This window comes from Protopterus annectens, chromosome 1.part0 (assembly GCF_019279795.1).
Source record: "Protopterus annectens isolate FY-2018-M chromosome 1.part0, PAN1.0, whole genome shotgun sequence".
NCBI classification, from domain to species: Eukaryota; Metazoa; Chordata; order Ceratodontiformes; family Protopteridae; genus Protopterus; species Protopterus annectens.
In genome coordinates this window covers 694,911,464-694,936,428 of record NC_056725.1, presented here as the reverse complement: position 1 = coordinate 694,936,428, position 24,965 = coordinate 694,911,464, and the positions used below count along the sequence as shown (strand labels likewise).

The window sequence follows — 24,965 nt, the reverse complement described above, 5'->3', positions numbered from 1 at the left end:
TGCTGGGCTGGATGTGCAGAATCACTGGGTTTGAGAAGGCCCAGACTAAATTGTCTGTCACATTACTGGAAGGTGTGCCCACTTCGCTTCACTTCATGTCCCTCCCACCCCCAATTACCCAGCCACCCACCCTAGATCCACACATTTAATCCCACTGCTCTCCTCCCACTTTTTAATGACATCACAAACCTGCTTAAAGATACAGCTGCATATCAGGACAATTTCCACACATTTGACCACCCCATACCTGCTTAAAACCATATTACTCACTATCCAACCTCACAGAGCAGTCATCTAGAGTCCTCCCCCAGTAATACAGCTGCTCAACTCAGGAGAATTAGCCATCTCCCACTACTGCTTGGATTCTGAATATTCCTCCCAGACGTCTCTCAGGCAAGATTTGTCCATTCTGATCATTCTATCTCTCAGGAAAGTTTAAACCAAGAGAAGGCATTAGTAGATCAAGAAAATACTGGCTTATGTCCAACTGCTATGAGGTATTCCAACAGAGCCATTTTCTCCCACTACTAATTGAGCTTACGTTATTGCTAAATAAGGCATCAAAGTACTGTTTTTCCTGTATCCTGTAATAGTACACTGTCTTTAGTTGAGCAGAAGCACCCTATAACTATTCCCCATGGTCATTTTTGAGACATATACTGCATTTCAATATTTTTCTCCCTAAAAACTAAGCAGCTTTGTAGAAACATAGCAGGCAGCAACTCTGTAACCTTTTTTAGAAAAACAACGCATAGAATAAAACATATTTAATATTAGATTTTGATTACACTGCTGATGAATAAACAGTTTTTTGTACATCACCATAGGTCAGGACTTGACTCTTTCCTCTGCCTACTAGCCTCACTTCACTCAGCCATGCTACAAGTTGCTTCACTATGCTCCCCACCCACCCCCATATCATTAAAGTTATTGACCAAAGCATATAACCTGACTCATCCCCACCCCATATAATAAACTCTATTGGATAAAACTTATCACCTGATCCTTCACCACCCATACCAGCCAGTATAGCCAACTGATTAAAATCTAATAAATAACCAATTAATTACAAGTCAGAAAACAACCATATTTCCCTATCCTTTTCTTATCAACCCCCTCCCCCACCCAGTAGGTGCATCCCAATATTTTTTGTAGTTTTCTTCCTCCCATTTCCTTTTTATACTTTTCTATACAACTGTTTCACACCTCCTATCATGCATATACATTTACTTCCCCAATAGGAACTTTAACTATCCTAAACCAATTAAATTATGAATCGTACCCTACCTACACTCAAACTAAGTCATTGGCAAAAGCCTACTTACCACCTGTCCATAGATACAGCTCCTTAATTTGGCTATCCCTCTTCAGTATAATCAAAAATCCTACTCAAAAATTACTAATCTACACTAAATTCAAAAGCCCCACACTCCAGTGCAAAAAGTACCAAAACTACTTCTCCATAACCTCAAACTCTCCACCACCCACCCCAATAAACTAATACAGAACAGAGATGTACACCCCACCCTGGCCCAACACTAGCCCCACCTAAACAAAGCCAACACCCAACCTCCCCAAACTCCAAGCATAAATACTCTCTCTCCTCACCAACAATCCTCTAAAATGCAACAAACCCGTTTCTTCCTCCAGTTCAAAAATATATTATCTCAACACCTGATGTATTTGCAATAAGATACTAGACCTTCATGCATGGACTGAATTTCATGAACCCCACATCCAAGTTATCACTTAAACCTGGTTAAGATCTAAAATTAAAGTTGAAGAATTCCTCCTGGTTTCGCCATCATTAGGAGAGACTGAATAGGTAAATGGGCAGAGGCATGGCCATCATTTTTAAAACCATCTTACAAATCCATATCCATCACCCAACTATTCCACAATGCAGCAATGAAGAAGTACTAATAACCAAACTCCACCTAAACAATCAGAAATCCATAATCATTGTAGCCACCAACATCCCCCCTCCAAAATACCAAGACTACCGAAAACATATTCAGCTGCTTATCATCTACTTTCAACCTGGAAATCATCCTGCTTGGTGATCTTGACAAACCTAACTCTACTTCCATAATATTAATGTTTATCATTTCACTCAGCTGATCCAGCAACCAACCCGATTTGACAAAGTATTCGAAAAAAATCCATACTAAACTGCATACTCTTAACCAACCTTGAAAACACCTTCCTCCCAGACTCTGTCAGTGATCATCCCCCCACCTACATCAGCAAAGAATACCACAAGCCCCCCCCCCAAACCCCTGTACTTCAATTCTGTGAGAAACTTAACCAATTCTGATAAATCCATATTTAATGACACACTTAAACAATGTGACTGGGAACCTCTCAAACATCTCGTCTAGATGAAGCTGTCACTTCAATAACTCCTTCTTAACCATACTAAACCAACAAGCCCCACTGAAACATGAAAGAGTGAAAATAAATTCTGCCCCTTGTCTAACCCTTCAAACTAAACAAATCATGGGAGATAGAAATAAAGCCTTAAAACAATTGCACAAAACTAGGACCCAGTCCTACCTAGATAGATGTCAGTGCCTCAGAAACTTCACAAAGGCACACGTTTGTTATAATAAAAAGAACTTTTTCTACACAACCCAGACCATACATAGAAAAAAACATTTTTGGCAAAATTTAAACAACCTCCTAAAACCAGGTAGAAAACCCACTCCAAATCCTTTCTCATGTGATGCCCACCCAACCCACCTAACCCCCCCCCCAACCATAGCTCTGCAGTTTAACTCAGCCTAACAACTATCCAGGCAAATAGCATCAAAAAATAAATTAAAAAACTGAAACTCACAACACTAGCTCCTGACAACATGCTATCCGAATATCTCAGTATAGCCACTGACACCATTTGCTACCTTGTATCTATCCTAATTAATAGCTCCATTACAGAGAACTACATGCCCCTATGTCCTATGGAAAGTTTCCTACATAATTCCATTACACAAAAGTGACACGTCCACTGAACTGTCAAACTACTGGCCTATAGCAATCCTTCCTCCCCTCTCCAAACTACTTGTAAAATGCATACCTCAGCAAATGCTCCAATTAATTTCTGCTACACAACATGGCTTTTGTCCAGAACACAGCAGCAAAACTGCCCAGGTACATTCCCTAGATACCATTAATCAAAGTAAAAACTCTGGTAATTTTGTCTCCACCCTTTTCTTGGACTTGTCAAAAGTCTCCAACACTGTCTCACATCAATTACTCCTCCAAAGACTAAATCGTACATGCCTCACAACTCCCTCAACTAGCTAGCTCATCAACTACCTAAACAATCACACCCAGTTTGTAAAATGGAATGACTCCCACTCCACATTACTTCTAATCACTACAAGAGCCCCCGAAGGCTCCATAATTGGGCCAATACTTTTCAATATCTTCATAAATGATATGTACAAGGAATCAGCACTCACCACCATAATACAATATGCTGATGACTCAGCTTTAGTTTGCTCAACCCCAAATATTCCTACCTTAGAAACCGTTACACAGGAGGCTTTCACTTTTATAGAAAACTGGCTAAATAAATTTCAGTTGTTCTTAAATCCTGACAAAACCAAAATAATCCTATTCCTTCCTAAAAACATAAATCAAAACAACACTGACTTAACTGAAAACATCACCAACACAAAATTACTAGGAGTTATCACTGATAAGTTAAAATCTTATTTGCAAATTGACACTGAAGTTAAAAAGACACACTGCATACTAGGCTCTCTTTACAGAGAAAGCACCTGCTAAGTGATCATAACCTCCTTTCTGCTTCCTACCTTCTCATATGGCTCAACAATATTCACAAATCTTAATTCTTCCACCAAACAAAAACTAGAGAGCACCTACAACAAAATTAGCAAATTTGCCTGCAGCCACCCAATCCACTCCCATCACTGCACTGAGCTTAACACCCTCAACTGGCTTGAATTTCCTGAACACATCCATCTCCCTCTCTCAGCTATTCAGAGTGCACAAAATACTTCACCATCCACTTAAAACACCCTGACTGTCAAATCTCATGCAGTGGCATATACCAAATAGAACCCCAAGATCGAATAAAATAACTGGACTGAAAAGTAGAACCACAACACAATCCACACAAACTCCACTGCACAGATGTAACCAGTTTATTGGTGCTTCCTCCTGGTACCTCGACAAGTACGCCTTCACTGGGAATAAAAATCAACACCACTACATCCACTTTATATAGAACCTCCATATTACTTAATTGTGCGTTAATACAACAATTATTTAATTAAATTCCATAAAAACAGTTTAAAGTGAGCATACAATAAAACGAAGAACAGAGGATCCAGCCAAATAAAACACTTCAAGTGATTTGAATGAAACCAAAGAATTAAAACATATTAACATTTAATTCCTGGTTCAAACCCTTAGAGTGAAGTGTATTAAAATTAATAATGAAGTTAGCCTCCAACTGCATAAGTTTTGTCAAAAATTCCTCTCCCTGTGTATAAAAAAGCTTAGCCAAAATGCAAAAAAAAAAAAAAAACTAGCCTCTGAACCTCCATGGGCCATGTGGAAATGGTGGGCTATTGGACTATCCAATCTATGATTTCTGATGTCAACTAGGTGTCCCATTATTCTATTTTTAACCATCCTCTTTGTCTGTCCTATATACCATCTAGTTGGTGTGCACCCACAACCAAAGATCTAGACCACCCCACATGACCTACAAGTAAAATGGTCCCTTGCTGTGCATCTAATATTATTGATTTTGGTCCCATTAAGGTTTTTTAACCTACTGCAAACCTTACATCTACCACATGTAGAACTTCCCCTCCAACAAACTTTAGTCAAAGGTCTCTTCATATTTTGTAGTTCCTTTAAATTAAGGAACCTACTATAAGATAAAACTACTCTATTGGGGAACAAATGCCCCACACTTTCATCCTCACAAATAATGGGCCAAAATCTACCCACTAGTTTCTTAAGCATCATCGATAAGGGAGAAAATTTGAAAATACAAAATATCCTATTCACATTATCATCCTTTCTCAGCCATCCTGTAACTGATCTTCTAACACCAGAGTCCCCTACACCTGTCGTGCCCAAAACTTTGCCTTCAGCTTTGTTCAAACATTCTAATGTATACTCTCTATAGTTTTTGTCTGACCTTCAAAAAGTTACAGGATGGCCGAGAAAGGATGATAAAGTGAATAGGATTTTTTTTTTTTAAATTCTCTCCCTTATCGATGATGCTTAAGAAACTAGTGGGTAGATTTTGGCCCATTATTTGTGAGGATGAAAGTGTCGGGCATTTGTTCCCCAATAGAGTAGTTTTCTCTTATAGCAGGTGTCTTAATTTAAAGGAACTACTAAATATGAAGAGACCTTTGACTAAAGTTAGTTGGAGGGGAAGCTCTACGTGTGGTAGATGTAAGGTTTGCAGTAGGTTAAAAAGCCTTAATGGGACCAAAATCAATAATAGATACACAGCAAGGGACCATTTTACTTGTAGGTCATGTGGGGTGGTCTCAATCCTTGGTTGTGGGTGCACACCAACCAGATGTTATGTAGGACAGAACAACAGGATGGTTAAAATAAAATAATGGTACACCTAGGAGACATCAGAAATCATAGATTGGATAGTCCAATAGCCCACCATTTCCACATGGCCCATGGAGGTTCAGAAAGTAGTTTATATTTTTGCATTTTGGCTAAGCCTTTTTATACACAGGGAGAGGATTTTTTGGCAAAACTTATGCAGTTGGAGGCTAAATTCATCATTAATTTTAATACAATTCACCCTAAGAGTTTGAACCAGGAATTAAATGTTAATATGAATTAAATGTTAATATGTTTTAATTTTTTGGTTTCATTCAAATCACTTGAAGTGTTTTATTTGGCTGGATCCTCTGTTCTTCGTTTTATTGTATGCTCACTTTAAACTGTTTTTATGGAATTTAATTAAATAATTGTTGTATTAACACACAATTAAGTAATATGGAGGTTCTATATAAAGTGGATATAGTGGTGTTGATTTTTATTCCCATTGAAGGCGTACTTGTCGAGGTACCAGGAGGAAGCACCAATAAACTGGTTACATCTGTGCAGTGGAGTTAGTGTGGATTGTGTTCTGGTTCTACTTTTCAGTCCAGTTATTTTATTCTGTTTTGCACAATTTGTGTTTTTTTGGGTTTAGAACCCTAAAATCCTCAGAACTTAAACTAACTCTTGCTAATAAATCTTATAATTATCACGGTGACTCGCTGTTTTCTGTCGTCATCTCCAAGGTTTGGAACAAACTTCCAAATCACATCAGGGTTTTAAAATAGACTGATGACTTCTTTATGAAGATAATAATAATAATAATAACAATAAAAAAGATGCATAAGGTTTTGGGTGAAGTTTTAGGAGAAGATGTATTCAGAATCAAGGAGAGAGTGGATGGGGATACCAATAATGGTACAAAAGGTAACAGATATGATTTTGAAAGACAGAAAATTGTGGTCTAAAATGTTATGGAAAAATATTATATGGCATCTCTTGAGAATGAATTAAAAGAAGCTGTAAAATGCTATAAAGGATAGAAGAAAAATGGTTTGAGAAGTTTTATAAATCAAAGAATTGCCTGTATAGAATTTTGTTGAATATATTACCCATTAAAAGTAATCTGAAATATAATATATTGGAAGAAAGAAAATGTATTGTGTGTAATGAAGAAGAAACAACAAAACACTGTTCTTTTCAGCATGTTCTAATTAAGTTGCAGAAGTGATTGAGATCTCTTGAGCAGGTATTTCTAATACTATTGGAATTGTAGATGTGTGGTGGATCTGAAAGTATGGGGTTGGTAGAGGCTATGTAAGAGAGGCAAATATTACCCCTCAGTAGCCTGTAAGATACCGAAAAAAAAAGGGACAAGGCTTTGAGACAATCAGTGCAGCCTCTGTAATTTTGGCCATTTATATTCTTAGTGAAAAAGCATTGTCATCAGCCAAGTTATGCAAACCTTGCGGTCACTCAAGTTGTGCAAGGTGTCTGTACAGGTGCATACCAAAGAGGGCATTGTACCAAATGATCTGTGTAATTAGTGTGGTATACAGTGGAATGATCACTTCCCTGGACCTGCATGTCATACCCTTACTAATAAGCTGTACAATGAAAAAGGACTTCCTTACAACAGTGGATATATGGTGATCAAATGACAGCTCATTGTCTACATGAGTTCCCAGGCCCCACATTACTGGGTCAGTTTTCAGGGGTGCTTTGTCAATTTGATAGTTGTAGGGGACATCATATTTGTAGAAGGATACAGTTATATATTTTTTGACATTTAGTTTTAGGCTGTGGCTTTGAGACCAGTTATTTGTTTGGGAAAGGTCTTCCTGAAAAATCTTGGTTTCTTCTAGAAAGTTTCTGATGGCATCAAGTTTATAGTCATCTGCAAACTAGACCTGATCTCTTGAGAAATAAATTCCAAAGAGGAGTGGCCCAAGGACCAATCCCTGGGGTACACCAGTAGTGATAGGTCTTTTGGAGGAGGTAACTGTAACTTCCTTGGTTCTGTTTGTGAAACTGTTTGCTGTACAGCAAATTACATAGGGATTTACATTTAGCTGGATGAGTTTATCAGTTATGCCTGAGTGAGGGATGCTGTTGAATGTCTTTTCAGGGTCTAGATATGTGGTGTGTACAGATTTACCCTCACCCATTGCTTTGGTAATATTTTCAAAGAAGTTAACCAGATTAAGTATGCAAGATCTATCCTTGAGAAAACTGAACTGGCTCAGATCAATTCTTTGTAGCCTGTCCTATATCCTTATTTATCAATTCTATAATCACCCTTTCCTTAGCCTTATCGATGCACCTGGTCAGGCTTGTGGGTCTGTAGTTGCCCGGGTCAGCTGATGCCTCCAACCATGTGCAGGGTGATGACTGTAGCAGTCTTCCACTCATCTGGTACAAACCCTGCTTGAAGGCTGATGTTAAGTTGTCAATCCCGCCTTCATTCTTGCTGGATGGGTTCGGAGCCGATCCTCGGCTCCGACTCGGCCTAATACTAAAGCTCGAGAGCTATTTTTACCGTCTCGAGGCTATGCTATGTCCCATAATGCTAGGCATCATATACCCAGATCTCGTTTGCCGCTTCAGCTACGAGGTTGCGTTTTCACCGGCTCAGGTCATATTTAGAATTTTTTATAATTATAGTTAGTTTTCGATTGATATTTTTTCCTAGATTTTTTTCTAGTAGTGTTAGTAGTCACCCGACTAGTCTTTCCACCCTTTATTAGTAGTTTTCCTACTCTTTTCCACCCTTAAGGTGGTTAGGCCTTTATCTCCCCTTTTTACAGTAGTTTTTACAGGTTACTTTACTAGGTGTGTGTGTGGAATTTTTGTTTTATTGTAGTAACTGTAAGAGTGTCTGTCAAGTGTTGTGTGTCTGTGTTTGTATACTTGTTGTTGTCCCGTTCCTGTGGTATCATGTCTAAGGATACCAAGATATCGGGATTCAAGAAGTGTGACTCGTGCTGTCAGAAGATGTCTCTGACAGACGGTCACACTTCTTGTGTGTATTATTTGGGCCCTCTGCACCTGCAGGACTCTTGTTCCATCTGTCATGCTTTTAGCCCAAGAGTCCTGCAGGAGCGCAGAAATAAGCTCATCTTAAGGGGCTTATTGAAGCCCGAAGGTTCTCCTACCAAGCCTCTGTCAGGAAAACCTGCCAAGCCCGCCAAACCGTCGGCTCCATGTCCGGAGCCGGCTCCAAGCGGACCTTCTTCTGCCTCGTCGGTTCCGGCTGGAACCGATACATCGAGGCCTCAGTCGGCTCCGACCTTGGCGTCAGAGCCGTCTCCAAGCCGAAAGCACTCCCAATCTCCCTCATTGGATTCGGTCAGGTCAGCTCCGAAGTCCCCTTTGCTGTCGGAGCGGAGCCATAGGTCTCACTCCTCTAGATCTTCCAGGCATTCGGACCACGACCTCGAGAGGGTAGTCAGTAGGCTTTTGAAGTCGCAGGCGCTCACCCAGTTATTGCATAGCCCGTCTCAACAGACAGCGGCTTCCCCAACGCCTGCTCCAGTTCCTCCTCCGACTATTCCTTCGAGCTCGGAGCTGGAGGCCGTCGGGGTTGGTACCATGGGGGCGTCAGAACCGATTCCACCCTTATCGGTTCCTTCATCAGCTCCGATCCCTTCATTGGCTCTGTCCTTGGAGGGATCCGGGCACCAGGACTCCCTCATTGGTTCCGAGGGGGTGAGTGGCATCGGACCCTTGTCCGACACGGTTTTCCTCTCAGAGCGTCGGCGCAGGTAAGCTCGGCCCCGACATCGGCCTTGAAGCCATCCCTCTCGGTGCCGGGAGGAGCTCTCATCTCTTCGGAGATGGGTCCCTCCTCTCTGCTTAATAGGGGCACCTTTGAGGTCATGAGGAGCGTGCTGGCTCCTATACCAGCACCACAGTCGGCCCCTCCTTCCAGGGTGCCTGCTTCGGCCTCTGCCTACCCTCCTGAACCTAAGCGTTAAAAACCATTGGGCATATCCTCCTCTTCTGAGGCCTCCCCTGATCCTGCGGGGGAGCCCCCTCGAAAGAGGACATGCAAGAAGAAGCATGTGGACTCCCCGGAGTCAGTGACATCTGACACCGACCTGGATGATTCAGAAGGGTCCCCAAGGCCCCCTCTGAGGATGTCTCATTTTCTGACATCCTAGAAATCCTTAAACAGAGGGGGAACTGGTCTGCCCTCAGCCCTTCCGAGGACGAGTCGGTGTACCTGCACGCGTTCGGTTCTTGCCCTTCCACCTCCTGGGTGTCCCTGCCTTTCGACCCACTCATGGAGGTGGTGGCTCGGAAGGCATGGACAGCTCTGGATACAATGGAACCAATTCCCCGGAGGCCCACAAAATTTATTACAGCCCCTTCGGACAAGCAATTTCTCAGTAAGGGCATCCCTGTTGATGCCATGGTGGTGGCGGCGGCCACTAAGAAGGAGTTGGCTGACCCTTCAGTTCCTGTCCATCCTCCTAATAAGGAATCTAGGACTATGGATAGGTACGGAAGTGGATGTTTTCTTCAGCGACCTTTGCCATACGTTCACTGAATTATTTGTGCCATTTCACCCGTCTTCAGAGAGACCTTCTCAAAGAACTAGGTGATACCTTGCAGGACCCATCAGCTGCAGGGTCTCAGGAAAAGATCAACTCCTAGCTAGGGACCCTGAACTCTATTGTAAACTCCTCCATGCAGCTCATCACCTATGCCACCGATGGAGCGAGTAGGGCTGCAGGCACGGGCGTTGCTCTAAGGAGACACACCTGTATGCGGCTTTGCAACTTTGCCGACCCCTTCAAGGTGTCTTTCACTAACACCCATTTTGACGGTTCTGCCTTGTTTGGACCTCAAGTGAAGGATACATTGACCAGGTGCGAGCAGGAAGGCAAGACTCTCTCTGCCATAGGAGTCCGTTTTTCTACCCCTTCTAGACCATACCCTAAGGGTCAGAAAGGGGGGAAAATGTGGTTCCGCAAACCTCAGGGAGTACTGCCTGACACACGTGGTGAGCTTCCCTCCAGAGGCAGAGGAGGGGACAATAATAGATGCCACCCGAGGGGCAGGGGGGGTCTGCAGAATCAGGACAGCAGAGAATCTTTCTCTGACAAACCCTTCCAGCACCCCTGAGGGGCTGCCCAACTGTCCATCTTCGGAGGCAGTCGGGGGAAGACTATCACTGTACCCAGAAGCCTGGCATTCCCTCACGAAAGACAAATGGGTACAGTCGATCATATCCGAGGGCTACAGAATTCCCTTTACTCACACCCCACAACAACCAAAAGGGCCCCTTCCAGACATTCCACCCAGTCTGAGGGACCTAGCAGCACTAGAAATTTCAAAGCTGCTAAGAAAAAGGGCCATCCAGCCAGTCCCAGCAGACCAACAAGGATCCAGTATCTACTCCAAGTTCTTTTTGGTACCAAAAAAGACAGAGGACTGGAGACCTATTTTGGATCTCAGCAGGCTGAACAAGTCTGTTCAAAGAACTAAATTCCAGATGGTCACGCTACAGTCCATTCTACCCTTTCTGGGTCAGGACAATTGGATGTGCTCTATAGAACTTCAGGATGCATACTACCACATCAAGATGAACAGACACTCCAGAAGGTTTCTCCACTTCCGGCTGGGAGCCAGTCACTACCAATTCAGAGCCCTTCCCTTTGGCCTCACCACAGCCCCCAGGGTGTTTACCAAATGCATGGCAGTGGTTGCGGCTCACCTGAGATGACAAGGATTCCAGGTGTTTCCATATTTAAACGACTGGCTCCTTACTGCCACCACCAGGCATCGACTACTCCAATCCAAGGATTATGCTGTACAAACGTGCAACGCGCTAGGTATCTCTATAAATTTCGAAAAGTCTGCATTGTCGCCTTGACAGTCTATTACCTTCATAGGCACCATTTTAAACACAGTCTAGCTCTCAGCAAAACTACCCACACAAAGAGTTTCAGACATTCGCAACCATGTTCAGATCCTATTACAGGAGACCAGAGTCCAAGCCAGATTTGTACTAAAAACACTTGGTCTCATGGCAGCAGCAATCACTTTACTCCCCCTAGAGCATTTCCATATGCGGATCCTGCAGTGGATGCTATTTTCCTAGTGGTCCTTTCAGCAGCTCCCCATGTCACACACCATTCTAATCACTCAGTCATGCAAAAGACACCTTTCTTGGTGGACGGTCTCCCCTCAAGTACTCAAGGGCAGACCTGTGGTCCTTCCTCCTCCTCTTGCCAATGTGACAATGGATGCCTCCCTGATCGGGTGGGGTTGGGCATTTTCAGGGCAGGACAGTCCAGGGCACATGGCAACCCTTCGAATACCACTTGCACATAAATGTCTTGGAAATGAGAGCGGTACTTTTAGCATAGCAGGCCCTTCAGGACTCTCTACCCACCGGGACTATTGCAATTCAAACAGACAATATGTCTGTGGTGTGGTACATCAACAAGCAGGGCGGAACTAGATCCTACCCCTATGTTGAGAAGCACTCAGACTTTGGCAATGAGCGATCTCTTCTCAACGGTTTCTGGTAGCAACGCATATTCCCGGGAAGTCCAATGTCATAGCGGACAGACTGAGCAGAGCCATTCTCATGCCTCACGAGTGGTCTCTCAACCAGACAATAGCGGAAATAATTTTCAGAAGGTGGGGTCAGTCTTGCTGTGACCTTTTTGCAACACCTCTAAACAGCAAGTGCCCAGACTTCTTCACCCTCTTCCCTCTCCCAGGTCTACCCCCCCCCAGAGACGCTCTAGTTCACGATTGGCCCCGGGGTCTTCTGTATGCATTCCCCCCCTTTCCCTTGATTACTCATTTAATCCAGAAAGCAACTGCCTTGAGAGCCAGGATGATCCTCATTGCCCCTTACTGGCATCGACAGATTTGGTTTCTGTTCCTGCAACGCCATCTACTGGAGCAGCCCTGGCATCTGGACCCAGTGCCAGATCTTCTGACTCATCAATCGGGTGGGCTGCATCACTCCCTTCAATCTCTCAACCTCACAGCATGGTTACTCCACTTCCAACCCTAGCCAGGCTTCCCCTTATCTCTCAACTAGTTCAAGATATCATCCTCACTTCTCACAAGTCTACTACTAGAAAGACTTATGCTAGCAAATGAAAGCATTTCTCTGTCTGGGCAGGGAAAAAGCACGTGGACCCCTTTACAGCTCCTGTCCAGACAGTTCTAGAGTTTCTAGCAGAACTCTTTCGATTGGGCTCCTCCTCAGCCACCATCAGAGTTCAACTGGCAGCCACTGCAAATTTCCACGTTGGCTTGTCAGAGACCAGCATCATGTCACACAAACTTTGCAAAGCCTTTTTAAAAGGAACCCTTTTACTTAGGCCCCCGGTTAAGGACCCTCCCCCACCATGGGACTTAAATTTTGTACTGTCTTCCTTAATACTTCCTCCCTTTGAGCCAGCGGCTTCTTGTTCGTTGAAGTTGCTCTCGTGGAAAACACTCTTCTTAGTAGCCATCACCTCAGCAAGAAGGGTCTCGGAACTTCAAGCCCTTTGCGTTCGCCCTCCTTATCTTGTTTTTCACAAAGACAGAGTGTCACTAAGGACTAATCCGTCCTTTTTACCCAAAATAATCTCAGACAAAAATCTGAATCAGACCATAGATCTACCAGTCTTCTTCCCAAATTACACCAATAGAGCTGAACGAAAGTTACATTGTTTGGACGTTCACCGTCAATTGCGCTTCTACCTGGATAGAACTAAGCAAATGAGAAAATCAAACCAGCTCTTCCTGTCTTATGCAGAAGGGAAGCAAGGCCAAGCAGTCTCTAAGGTAACTTTGTCCAGGTGGTTGTCCTGTCTTATCATGTTGGTCTATCAGTTGAGGAACACCGAACTTCCTACTAAGCCTAGAGCCCATTCAACCAGAGCTTTAGCTTCTTCAATAGCCTTTCAGGCAAGATTGCCGATGGATTCCATTTGCGGAGCGGCCACTTGGGCCTCTCCTCATACTTTCATTTCTCATTACAAGCTTGATATGGCCTCCAGAAGTCGGGCTGATTTTTGGTTCCACGGTACTCAAGAGTTTGTTCCATTGAGCCACCCAGGATTTAGGTGCTAGGACACTGTCCCATCCAACAAGAATGAAGGTGAGATTGACAACTTAACATTGAGAAGTTATGTTCTTACCATAACGTTCCATGTTAGTTGTCTTCTTCTCACCTTCTTTCTTGCGTCCCACCCTCCATCCCCCTAGCCTGGGAGATCTAGAGTACCTTGTGAGAATTATTGCCACCTCAGTTATTTCCCCAGCTAGCTCCCTTGCTCCCTCTTTTTTGCTAGCTATTCTAGAGGGCTTATATTTATGTATATTTATATATATATAGATATATCCTTCTTTTTTGTATCTATGATTAGATGGATTGTTCTCTGTTGTGGTGGGACATATATGTCCATAGTGTTAGCTATCAAACGAGATCTGGGTATATGACGTCTAGAATTATGGGACATAGCATAGCCTCGAGCCGGTAAAAATAGCTCTCGAGCTTTAGTATTAGGCAGAGTTGGAGCCGAGGATCGGCTCCGAACCCATCCAGCAAGAAAGAAGGCAAGAAGACAACTAACATGGAATGTTATGGTAAGAACATAACTTCTCAATATTGAAGATCCTCTGTAGGGGGTCCGACAGGTCCTGCTTCAGGCCAACCAATAGGCATCTTGGTATATTATTCGGTTCCATAGAAGCAGTTTTCTTGACCTTGAGTAGCACTTTAAGGACATCCTTCTGGAAGGTTTTAGGAGAGTGTATTATTACTGGTATTTGATCTGGCAATGTGGGACAGGGAGAGGTGGGGTGAAGTTAGAGCAAAATGTATCTGTTAGTATAGTGGCTATGTCCTCAAGATTAGAATATGTGATATAATTTACTATTAACTCTACACAGTTTTGAGGATTATTTTTGTGGTTTCTAACATAGTCAAAGAAAGCTTTGTGATTATCTTTTGTCTGCATGGCTATGGTTACCTCATATTTAAATTTGGTTGATTTGATCAGGGACCAGAGTTCCTTATGTTTTTGGCATTTGGAGGGTTACTTTTATTTTTACATGCAATAAGCTTTTTCCTTTTATTGTACAGTCTGGTTGTATTTTGGGTTCCACCATAGGGGTTTATTTCTAAATTTTGCATTCTATTTATTTTGGAGGGGTCAGCTGCTTCAATGAGGCTATTGAAATGTGCATGGAATTTGGTGGTATAGGATTTTGTGTTCATAGAAAATGTGACATCACCACTCTGGGCCACTAATCAAGGAGTCTGAATCCTCACCACTGATACTGGAGAGGGACATTCACTTGGAATACAAATGGATACACTCAGTATTTCCAGATGCAGACCTCTCTGCATCAAGCACAATTTCCCTTAAGAGCACACAGGGAACACAGTCAGCCCGGGGTCTGGATTTCTCTATATCTGTTTCTCCACAGGTCCCCAATAAGGCCCTCCACTGGAGCAGTTGTGTTCAGCACCATCTCTGTGAAGCCAGTGCTTCATGTCCCTTCTCCAGGTAGCTGACACACACAATCTTTGAGATTTAATTTTCACACAAACATATCTAGGAAAGGCTGGCACAGATTACCTGCTCTACCAGTTTTGCCCAGACTCTAAGGTAGATTCACTGCCACAATTCAGTTAGTATAAGGCTTTTAAAAGGGTATCCAATTACATTGAGTGAAATTTATAGTAATGCAAAAGTAATGTTGCCCGAACAACAAGGCTTTTAGGAGTGGCCACAGTTATCACCAAATAAAAATATGCAAATACTCTCAAAGCTTAAATATTTTCTAAAAGGACCAGCCACAATGAAAAATTTAAATATATGTAATAATAAATAATAAAAGAACATGAAAGTACTAAATATCTATTTACAGTAGCACCAGAGTTTCAGCCACAGGAAATAACACAGGTGGACATGTTCACACAGTTACAGAAAAACAATATTAACTATATTTTCCTGACTAAATCATTTTCTGTTTCACTTACTAGAGCAAGGTAAGGTGAACTGGGTGAGTGGTCCTCCTCCTTTCTTTGTCAGGTAGGTTCCAGGAACAGACTGCCTACTCTGACTTAGAGACTTCTCAATATAATATATAAATATTATTTCTGGGATATCTTACAGAATGACATCACATTTGGTCATCTGACTCTGTTTCCCACACTATTACCAACACTAGAAGCTGCTAGGATTTTAGTACCTATGTGTTACCATACACACAGATAGAGCTTTGTTCAAATCTGCTGCAGCTCCTAGAAGTCATAAAACAATTTCAAACCTCTACCTTTCCAGGGTAGCAATTAGCTCCCTGCTAGAGACAATAAAGAAGGCTTCTAATATTTGGTTTCCCAGCCATTTTGTCTCTGGCCACAACTAGAACTGTAAGATACAATCTTTATGGCGTAATTTAATTTCAACTATTTTTCAAAGTTAGCTGGAACTGAGATTTACCTCTTTCTTCCAGTATCATATGTTAAAACATGCACATTTAATTAAGTTGCAGTACAGTCAGGACCCACTGTTGGTACATATTTAATACAAGCAAATTTACAAATACATTTTTCAACAAAAGCATATATACAAATTAGTTTGATCTACAAATGGCATGTAATTCTTTACAAAATTCCAGATAGCTGTGCTGGCATATGTTACACATCCACTGCCTACTTTTCCAAGCATAGCTGGCAGTACCTCCTATCTTCACAGAGGGGTCAACATAGTGGAACAGAATGTTGAATTTAGCAAGATTGTTTTTTTTTAGTAGATTAACAATAGTGTTATCTCTGAATACTGAGTTATTGGAGGATGCTTCCCGCTTTAGTCATATAGTGAATATGATTTATGATCCAATTTGAAGATGTTATAACTGGTAGTGAACAGAACTATTCCATATTAGTAAGATCCATATCCAAGATTTTGTTTCCCTTTGTAGGGCTGTCGACTAGCTGTTCCAGCGAGTTTGTATTTATGAAGTCCAGAAATGTTTGCGGATATAAAAGTTAATAGAGGATTAGGTGAAGTCCCCTAAGAGATTGGTGTTTGGCTAAATGTTTGTGGCTTCCACACTAGACAGGTAGGAGGTGTGGGCCAAGGAGAGCATAGATGGAGCTACAGTTAACTATGATGTGACATGGGGTTTTGTTAATGGTAAATTGGACTTAGAGAAGTTCCACGTTATTATCCTGCCTAATGAGTTTGGAGGTGAAATTTTGTTTTACAAATATAGAGACCTTGCTGCCTTTTGTGCCTTCATCTAGTGTGGTGGGTCTGAATGCATGACAGACACTGATATCTTTCACTGATGGGGTGCTTTCAATATACTTGTATGAACTGTAATTCATTAGTTAATCAGAGGACATTTACCAGTTGCTGCTACTATTCTGACTGTAACTGTAGTTGCAAGTTGCTGGTACTCCTCACTGCATTGCAACTCTCTTGTTCTATAATCTGAAGCAGACTTTAAGTTGCAAAAACTGATACAAACTTCAAACCATAATTCTCTAGTTATGTCAGTTAAATTGGTCTGCTAAGTCACTCTTTAGTACTCATGTTCCTACTGTTAATGTTAACCATACCAATCTGCTTGACTCACTTTTGCATTTTAAGAAACCTGTACTATGGGTATATTCATATTCCACTTATGTGCATTATTTGTATTATATTGTCTTACTTCACTAGCAAACCTCGTCTCCTCACCAATTTAACACAACCCCCAATGGTGACCCACCCTACAGTGCACTTTTTTATGCACTAGGTGCTATGAACCACACCATCTGTAGCAAGCCTGCTACCACTAGGCATCCTGAGGCAGTGTTAACAACTGCCTAATGTTTACTGACAACTATTTACATCTTCCACCAGATGAATTTATGTTTGATAGGTGTAAGCATTGACTAACTTTGGAGAAAGACTCTTATCCAAGCTTATTGTCAGTACTGACACATCCATCACACAAACCATGTTCACCTTCTCTTAAATCAGCTAATAAGCTATCCTATGCTTATGCTTAAGTACTTCAGCATAAGATGACTTATGCTTAAGTACCATAAGCTATCATTACCAGCTTGGACAGCCACAGTGCATGCTTTTTCAATCTGACTGCAGCTTTTGTTGTCATCCGTGACCTCAGTTGCACTATACTGGAGTGGCATAAACAGCCAGATGGGAGCCATCATCATTTCTCCCTCTCAAGATAGGTGCTGCCAATCCTCCCCAGTCAGCCCATTGGTCTCCAAAGCCTCTAAACAATTTCATGTCACCTGGATCATGGGCATAGCTTTATCCCTGTATCCCTCTGGGCAGGGCAAAAAGAGAATTGACTTTAACTATTGGCCTAGTTATTGATATCATTATAAGCAGTTAAATATATGTGTCAGCCTGGGATGAGATGACTGACATCCTTAACTTTGCTGCTACAGATGGACTGCACTGCTGTTCTCATGGCTTTTGTATATTGACCAAAACTTTCTACACCCCAATAGTGCTTTTTTAAGCAAGGTCAGTCTCCTCAAACTACCTACGTAGTCAGTCAAAATCAAGACTATAAAATAGCTCTGCTCAATGCTAGAAACCTGAATAGGAATTTGCACTCCTTGTAGGCCTTACTGACCCCCAAAAATATAGATATCCGCATTGTTACTGAAACGTGGCCTCAGTGTAGTGATAGTAACCCCACCTCCATGTTGGGGTTTCAGTGCCTACTGCTTGTTTGGACCCACCTCCTAAAAGGACTATGTTTTTGGTGATTGCGTTAGTGGTTGAGTAAGTATATTCATAAGAAGCCAAATCACATCAAATCATAAGGCAAGAAAATGACCTTGAGCTTCTCCATATCCTACTTACCAACAATAAAGATCCATATATTTTTATAGACAGCTACCATAACCCCTCTACATTACCTGCAAGCCATGAGGCATATCTCAACCAACAGGAGTCCCTCTGCATTGAACCAAATACTGTCCTCTTGAGGGATTTCAACTATTCTTCCATTAACTAGGTAACCCATACTACCACAAATAAGTGTGGATAATGCTTCCTAGGCTTCATAAATGCTGGCTTCGTAGAACAAATAGTTCAAGTCTCAACTAGGGGCTCAGAAATATTGGGTCTAGTCCTCACTATTATAACCCCACTATGCTATACAACTGTAGTTGCCCCCATAACTGGGCAAATCTGGCCATCATTCAGTAATAGTTACAATGAGGGTTAAACCTGATCCACCATTAAATTCTTCTGCCTTTATAGATTATTCAAGAGCAAGTTTATTAGAGCTAGATGATGACCTGATGAAATGTAAGCACCCCCTTCCCTTGATGACCCCATCTCGTATGCTTTCTGTGCTCACTTAAATGCTTGCATTCATAGGTTGGTACTAGGCTATCGGCCCTAGGGTCTATAAAAGCCTAGCCATAACAATTCCCAGGCTATTTCTTCCCACACTATTTACTTCTCTGGACCCCTGTCTAGCAGGGCGACTGATGTGATCCCCGGGGTGAATTTCCTTTCTCCCATCCAATCATCAAGGTTCCTTTTGAAGAGGGCCAAAGAGGCGCTCTGCTTGACATGTATGGGCAGTCTATTCCAGAGTCTGGGGAGTCTCTGGGTCAGGAACTTATCCTTCCAGCATGTTTAGTTTATTGTGATCAGTCCCCATTAAATACAAATACAATGCTATATTAAGGAATAAACCTCTATGGTGCAAACTGTACAATAAAAGGAAGAGACTTATCTGTATGAATAAACTAAATACTCCAATCACTAAACATGAACTCAAATAGTTAAATAAAGTACTTATAACCAAATAAAATCTTCCTAATAGGTATGAACTGAAAATCACCAGCCATGTAAAGGACAACAACAGGGCCTTTTATAACTGTATCAGAAACCTCAAAAGCAATACCCAGCATTGTACTGAGCTAATACATAGCAACACATACTTCTCACCAGGGGACATAACCTACATATGAAATCTTTAAATTTAACACTAACTTTACACACTTATCTCCCCCCATGGCATATTAACATGCCCCCATCACCTCTCAGGAAGCCCTCTGGGCACACTTCTAGATCAAGTACACTCTGTTGATTACTGATATTTATTTTGATTAATCAGCTGAAGTAGAAGGAAAATGATGAATTGCCTGACAAGTGCTAATGATATTGGAAAGAATGTTCTTAATAATCCATGGTTAACATCCTTTGTTGTTTTTTTTACTCCTTACTAGAAAGAAGAGATGGGAGAAGTGCTCCATGAGGTGGATTTTCAGCAGCTGAAGATCGAAAACAAACAATTCCTGGAGAAGATTGATGAGAGGAACCAGGACCTTTTAAGACTCAAACTGATGGCTGCAAACACGCTTCAAATCTTGAATACCTATAAGGTGAAGAATGACCTATTTCTCCTGTAACTTTATTTCTCTGTTATTAAACCCACAGTACATCTTATACTCCTGGTCATTACCCATGGGACTTTTCATTGTTGAATCGCTGAATCATTTTCCTTGTGCAAACATATGTTAATGCTTCCCATACGTTAATGCTTCATTTGCCTGTATGAAAAGTTCCAGGTGTATAATATTTCATGTCCAGCCAGTTTGCATTAGAGGCTTGTGAGTGACTATGTGTGCGTGTGTGCGTGTGCGCGCACGTGTGTGTGTGTGAGTGTGAGTGTGTGTGTGTGTGTGTGTGTGTGTGTGTGTGTGTGTGTGTGTGTGTGTGTGTGTGTGTTTGTGTGTGTGCGTGTGTACGTGCGTGCATATGTGGCAAGATTGGGGTTGTTAGGAAGAGAAGACAGTGACTCAGTGAGAAAGCAGAAGTGCTCCTAGCAGTTGTACTTATAGCAAATGTCAGCTTCTATCCTTTGTCTGCTTCATATAGAGGTTTTACCGTCACTTCTTCTTATGTGATTTAAAGATGTTATGTTGATGATTTAATTTTTATGTTTCATGCACAAGTCACTTTATACAAAGTTTCCATTTTCAGATTTGTATAGGAAAATATTACTTAAAATTATTGGTACTGCATCACTATTGAGAACCAGTTGGAAGCTATCTATCTTTGTTTGGCTTATCTTTCCTTTGGGAGGCGATTTATTACATTTTCTGGATTTCTGATAATTTAATGTGGCTTAGTGTACTTAGCTAGTAGGCTTTTCTTTGTTTGGGGAAGTTTTGGGGTTGCAATGAGCCAGGAAATTTTCAGTTTGCCTTGTTTTGTTTTAGTACTTTTGGGAACAGAAGTTGACAATTGAAAAGGAGCCAATGGAATCTGATTCCTAAGGGATGCGCCACAGTTCTGCAAAAGAAAATAGATACTACATGATTTAAGCACTATTTTGGCAAGCAAAAGCTTTTCAAGTTAAAATATATCAACCATCCTTTGTAGTGTTTGGGCATTTCCTCTCTTTTTGTAAGACAGCAGCATTTGCAGGTAATTTGCCCCCAGATCTTACAGAGAAAGGGCATGTGATAGCTCTTCATGTAGTATTTCTTCTGAAGCAATAGCCATGGCCCCAACAGACAAGCCAAGAAGTATGCAAAAATATCACAAGTCTATTTGGACATCTTCTGAAAAAGGAAAAACATGAAGAAACACTGTGGTATTTCTTTAACTAAGGAACCTATTGTAATTTGCTATTGTACACCATCTAGAGAGGGCATAGTCAACGTTTATGAAGTACTACATTGTTTTCAGTTGGTCCTGTTCTAGTGTATTGATAAACAGTGGATGTTATGTGATCCTATCTCGCCTACATTCAGTACTGATGGGCTCGGAGCCGATCCCTCGGCTCCGACTCGGCACGCTATGCTATAGAGCGAGGCCTCTTATTGGCTGAGCTATTTCTTATCCCAGGATGCACCACCATTAATCCCCCAGATCTCGTTTGCCGCTTACAAGCTAGGACGTGGTCTCAAACTTGGCTGGGCTAAGTACTGTTTTATTCAAAGTTTCCTGTCAGAAATTTTGCTATTTTGAACCCAAAAGCTGTTTTAACAGCTATTGTTGTTGTACGAGTGTGTTTGGAAATTTTTTGTTGAGAAAAATTGTGTTTTTGGTTAAGGGAAGGTTTCCCGTTTAAGTTAGAGGGGCCTTCCCATATTCTTATCTAGCGTTTTTCTTTTTTTCCAGGAGGTCAAGTACCTGGTCAAGTACCTGCTTAAGTTAGAGGGTCTTGACTCTCATTTTCAGTGATTGTTGTTCTGATTTGTGTATTTTTTTCTGACATTGTGTTTTGTCTTTAAAAAAAAAAAAAAAAAAACAAACAGCTACTTTAACTTGTTTCTTAGTGGTAGTCAGCATGTCTAAGGAACATAGACCCTCTGGGTTTAAAAAGTGCGTGAGGTGTGGTTACAAAATGTCCATAACGGACGACCACTCCTCGTGCGTTTATTGTTTAGGCGCCAAGCACCTACAGGAGTCCTGTAGCGTGTGTCATGCCTTTTCTTCTAGAGTCCTCCAGGAGAGGAAGAATAAATTAATATTAAAAGGACTGATTAAGCCCTCCTTCGAGGAGGCCTTATCTTCCTCTTCCTCTCCTACGAAAAAGAAAAAAGCGTCGGCTCCGACCAGTCAGTCGGAACAGACTGCCAAAAAACCTAGGCAGGCTTCTCCATCGGCTCCACGGACTTCGGAGCCAAGGGCGGAATGGTCTGCCTCGATGCCTCCAGTCTCGACCCCTCTGGTTTCGGAGCCGAGGACTGGGGCATCAAGAGGCGGGTCACCTTCATCGGCTCCACTGATTTTGGAGCCGATGAGGGTTGCCGGCTCAGACTCTTCCCCTTCGGCGCCGAAGTCCTCCTCGGCACCGAGGGAAATTGTTTTGAGGTCTCCCTCGGAACCGATAGTAGTCGAATCCATTCGGAGCCGGTCCCCTAGTCCTATGGAGCCGATGGAGAAGTCGGTTTGGACCCGATCGGTGTCATCTAGATCCTCCAAGATGTCTGATTCGGACATCAACAGGGTGCTCCTAAGACTTTTCCAGTCTCCGGTGTTTCAGAAGTTAGTTTCGGCTTCAGCCCATTCGGCTTCGGAGCCGATGGTCCACCCTGCTATTATGGTTCCTCCTCCAACAGCCTCGGCACCGTTGGAGCCGGTGCTGGTGGAGCCGATGGAGGTTTTCGGGTCGGGCCCGACCCTTACTCCAACTCCGGCTCTTGAGTCGGAGTTCGGTACACGGACTTCTTCTGTCGGCCCCGGGGGGGACGCTTCGGGACTGATGTTTTCGGTCCCAAGCCTTCCTCTCAGTGCGTCGGCTGCGGGGGTGCCGTCTACCATTGTGGCCACGGAGGTGGGACCTTCCCAGGATTCTGGTGGTCCTGCTTTCAGGGCCATGAGGAGTGCGTTAGCCAAATCTTCTTTGGCTACCTCCACGGTCTCCCCAGCTCCTTCCCTGCATACTGAGACTGGGTCTTTGGCAGTCCCCCTGTCCTTAGACAGCGGAGCCCCGGGGCCTGAGGTTACCCCCACTGGGGGTTCCCCCCCTCCTGGAGGTCCCTCTGAAGCTTCTTCGGAGGAACCCCCCAGGAAAAGATCGTGCAAGAGGAAGCACGCTGACTCCCCTGATGAGTCTCTCACATCAGACACTGATCTTGATGATGCAGAGGGGTCCCCTAAGTCGTCCTCTGATGATGTCTCCTTTGCAGACATCCTGGAAGCCCTTAAACAACGAGGCGGATGGCAATCCAAACCCCCTTCTGCTGATGAGTCGGTGTTCCTTAAGGCCTTCGGGGCTCAGCCCTCTGCCTCCTGGGTGTCTCCGCCCTTCGACGAGCTCCTGGATTTGATCTGTCGAAGGGCGTGGGAACACCCAGACTCTGTGGAACTGGTGCCTGCTCGTCCTAATAAGTTCCTGTCAGCACCCCCGGAAAAGGAGTTTTTGATGAAAGGTGTGGCTGTAGATGCCTTGGTGGTGGCATCTGCTACCCAGCAAGATGTAGCAGAGGCTTCGACGTCCGTCCATCCTCCTAATAAGGAGTCTAGGAGCATGGATCGGTATGGTAAGCGCACCCTAAGTTCAGCGGCCTTTACTTTAAGGTCCCTGAACTATCTCACGCACTTTACCAGATTTCAGAGGGATCTGATTAAAGAACTGTCAGATACCCTCTTGGGTAACCTGCCTGAGCAGCTGGCCCAGATGGTTGGCTCTCAGCTGGCTACGCTGTCATCCATATCAAACTCGTCCATGAGGCTCATTTCTTATGCGGCCGAAGGGGCGAGTAGAGCAGCGGGTACAGGCATTGCTCTACGGAGACAAGCCTGGCTCCGCCTGTGTCATTTTGCGGAGGCCTTTAAGTCTTCCTTTGCCGACGCCCCCTTTGATGGGTCCTCTTTGTTTGGACCCAAGGTAAAGGACACACTGACCCGCTGCGAGCAAGAAGGTAAGACTTTGACTGCCGTAGGGGCACGATTTTCCACTCCCTTTCAGCCTTACCCCAAGGCTAAAAGAGGAGGGAAAATGTGGTTCTGTAGATCTCAGAAGTCTTACCCCTCACAGCAGGACGATCCCCCTTCTAGAGGCAGGGGAGGGGGAAATTCTTCTGGAAGACGCCGTCCCAGAGGCGGCAGAGGCCCTCGCAACACTGGAGACCGCGAGTCCTTTCGTGGCTCTTCAGCCTTTCACAGTCCCTGAGGGATTGCCCGACTGTGCAGCTCCGGAGCCAGTCGGGGGTCGTTTTTCGAGGCACCTAAAAGCCTGGGAAGGTATCACTCAGGACCGATGGGTGCTTCGAATTATCGCCGGAGGTTACGCCATCCCTTTTTCTCACTCTCCACCTCAGTCCAAAAAAATCCCGGACCCGCCACCCAGTCAACGGGAAACTGCAGCCTCAGAAGTTTCAAAGCTGCTGCAAAAAGGAGTCATCCAACCTGTCCCCACAGACCAGATCGGATTAGGGACTTACTCAAGATTCTTTTTGGTGCCAAAAAAGACCGGGGACTTGAGGCCCATTTTGGATCTCAGCATTCTAAACCATTCAGTCAAAAAGTCCAAGTTCCGAATGGTCACCCTACAATCCATTCTCCCACTGCTGGAGAAAGGTGTTTGGATGTGCTCCATAGATCTCAAGGACACTTATTACCATATCATGGTACATCAAGCATCCAGGAGACATCTGCGCTTCAGCCGAGGAGGCAGTCATTTTCAGTTCCACGCACTGCCCTTTGGTCTCACCACAGCCCCCAGGGTGTTCACCAAATGTTTGGCGGTCGTGACTGCTCACCTGAGAAGTCTAGGATTCCAGGTGTTTCCGTATCTAGACGACTGGCTCCTAACTGCCACCTCCAAGCATCTACTATTGCGGAGCCTATAAGCCACGATATCACTGGGCAATTCCTTTGGAATCACCTTCAATTGGCCAAAGTCTGTGTTGCTGCCATCTCAACGCATAAGAT

At 43.3% G+C, this 24,965-nt stretch overlaps 1 protein-coding gene across 1 annotated transcript in view; it reads left to right on the top strand.

Moving 5' to 3' along the window:
* CCDC113 (coiled-coil domain containing 113) overlaps window positions 1-24,965 on the top strand; it is a 293,612-nt gene that overhangs the window by 134,176 nt on the left and 134,471 nt on the right. The window contains exon 6 of the mRNA XM_044062236.1: window positions 19,802-19,957. Within this exon, the coding sequence (XP_043918171.1) occupies window positions 19,802-19,957 (156 nt within the window). The remainder of the gene's footprint in view (window positions 1-19,801; window positions 19,958-24,965) is intronic.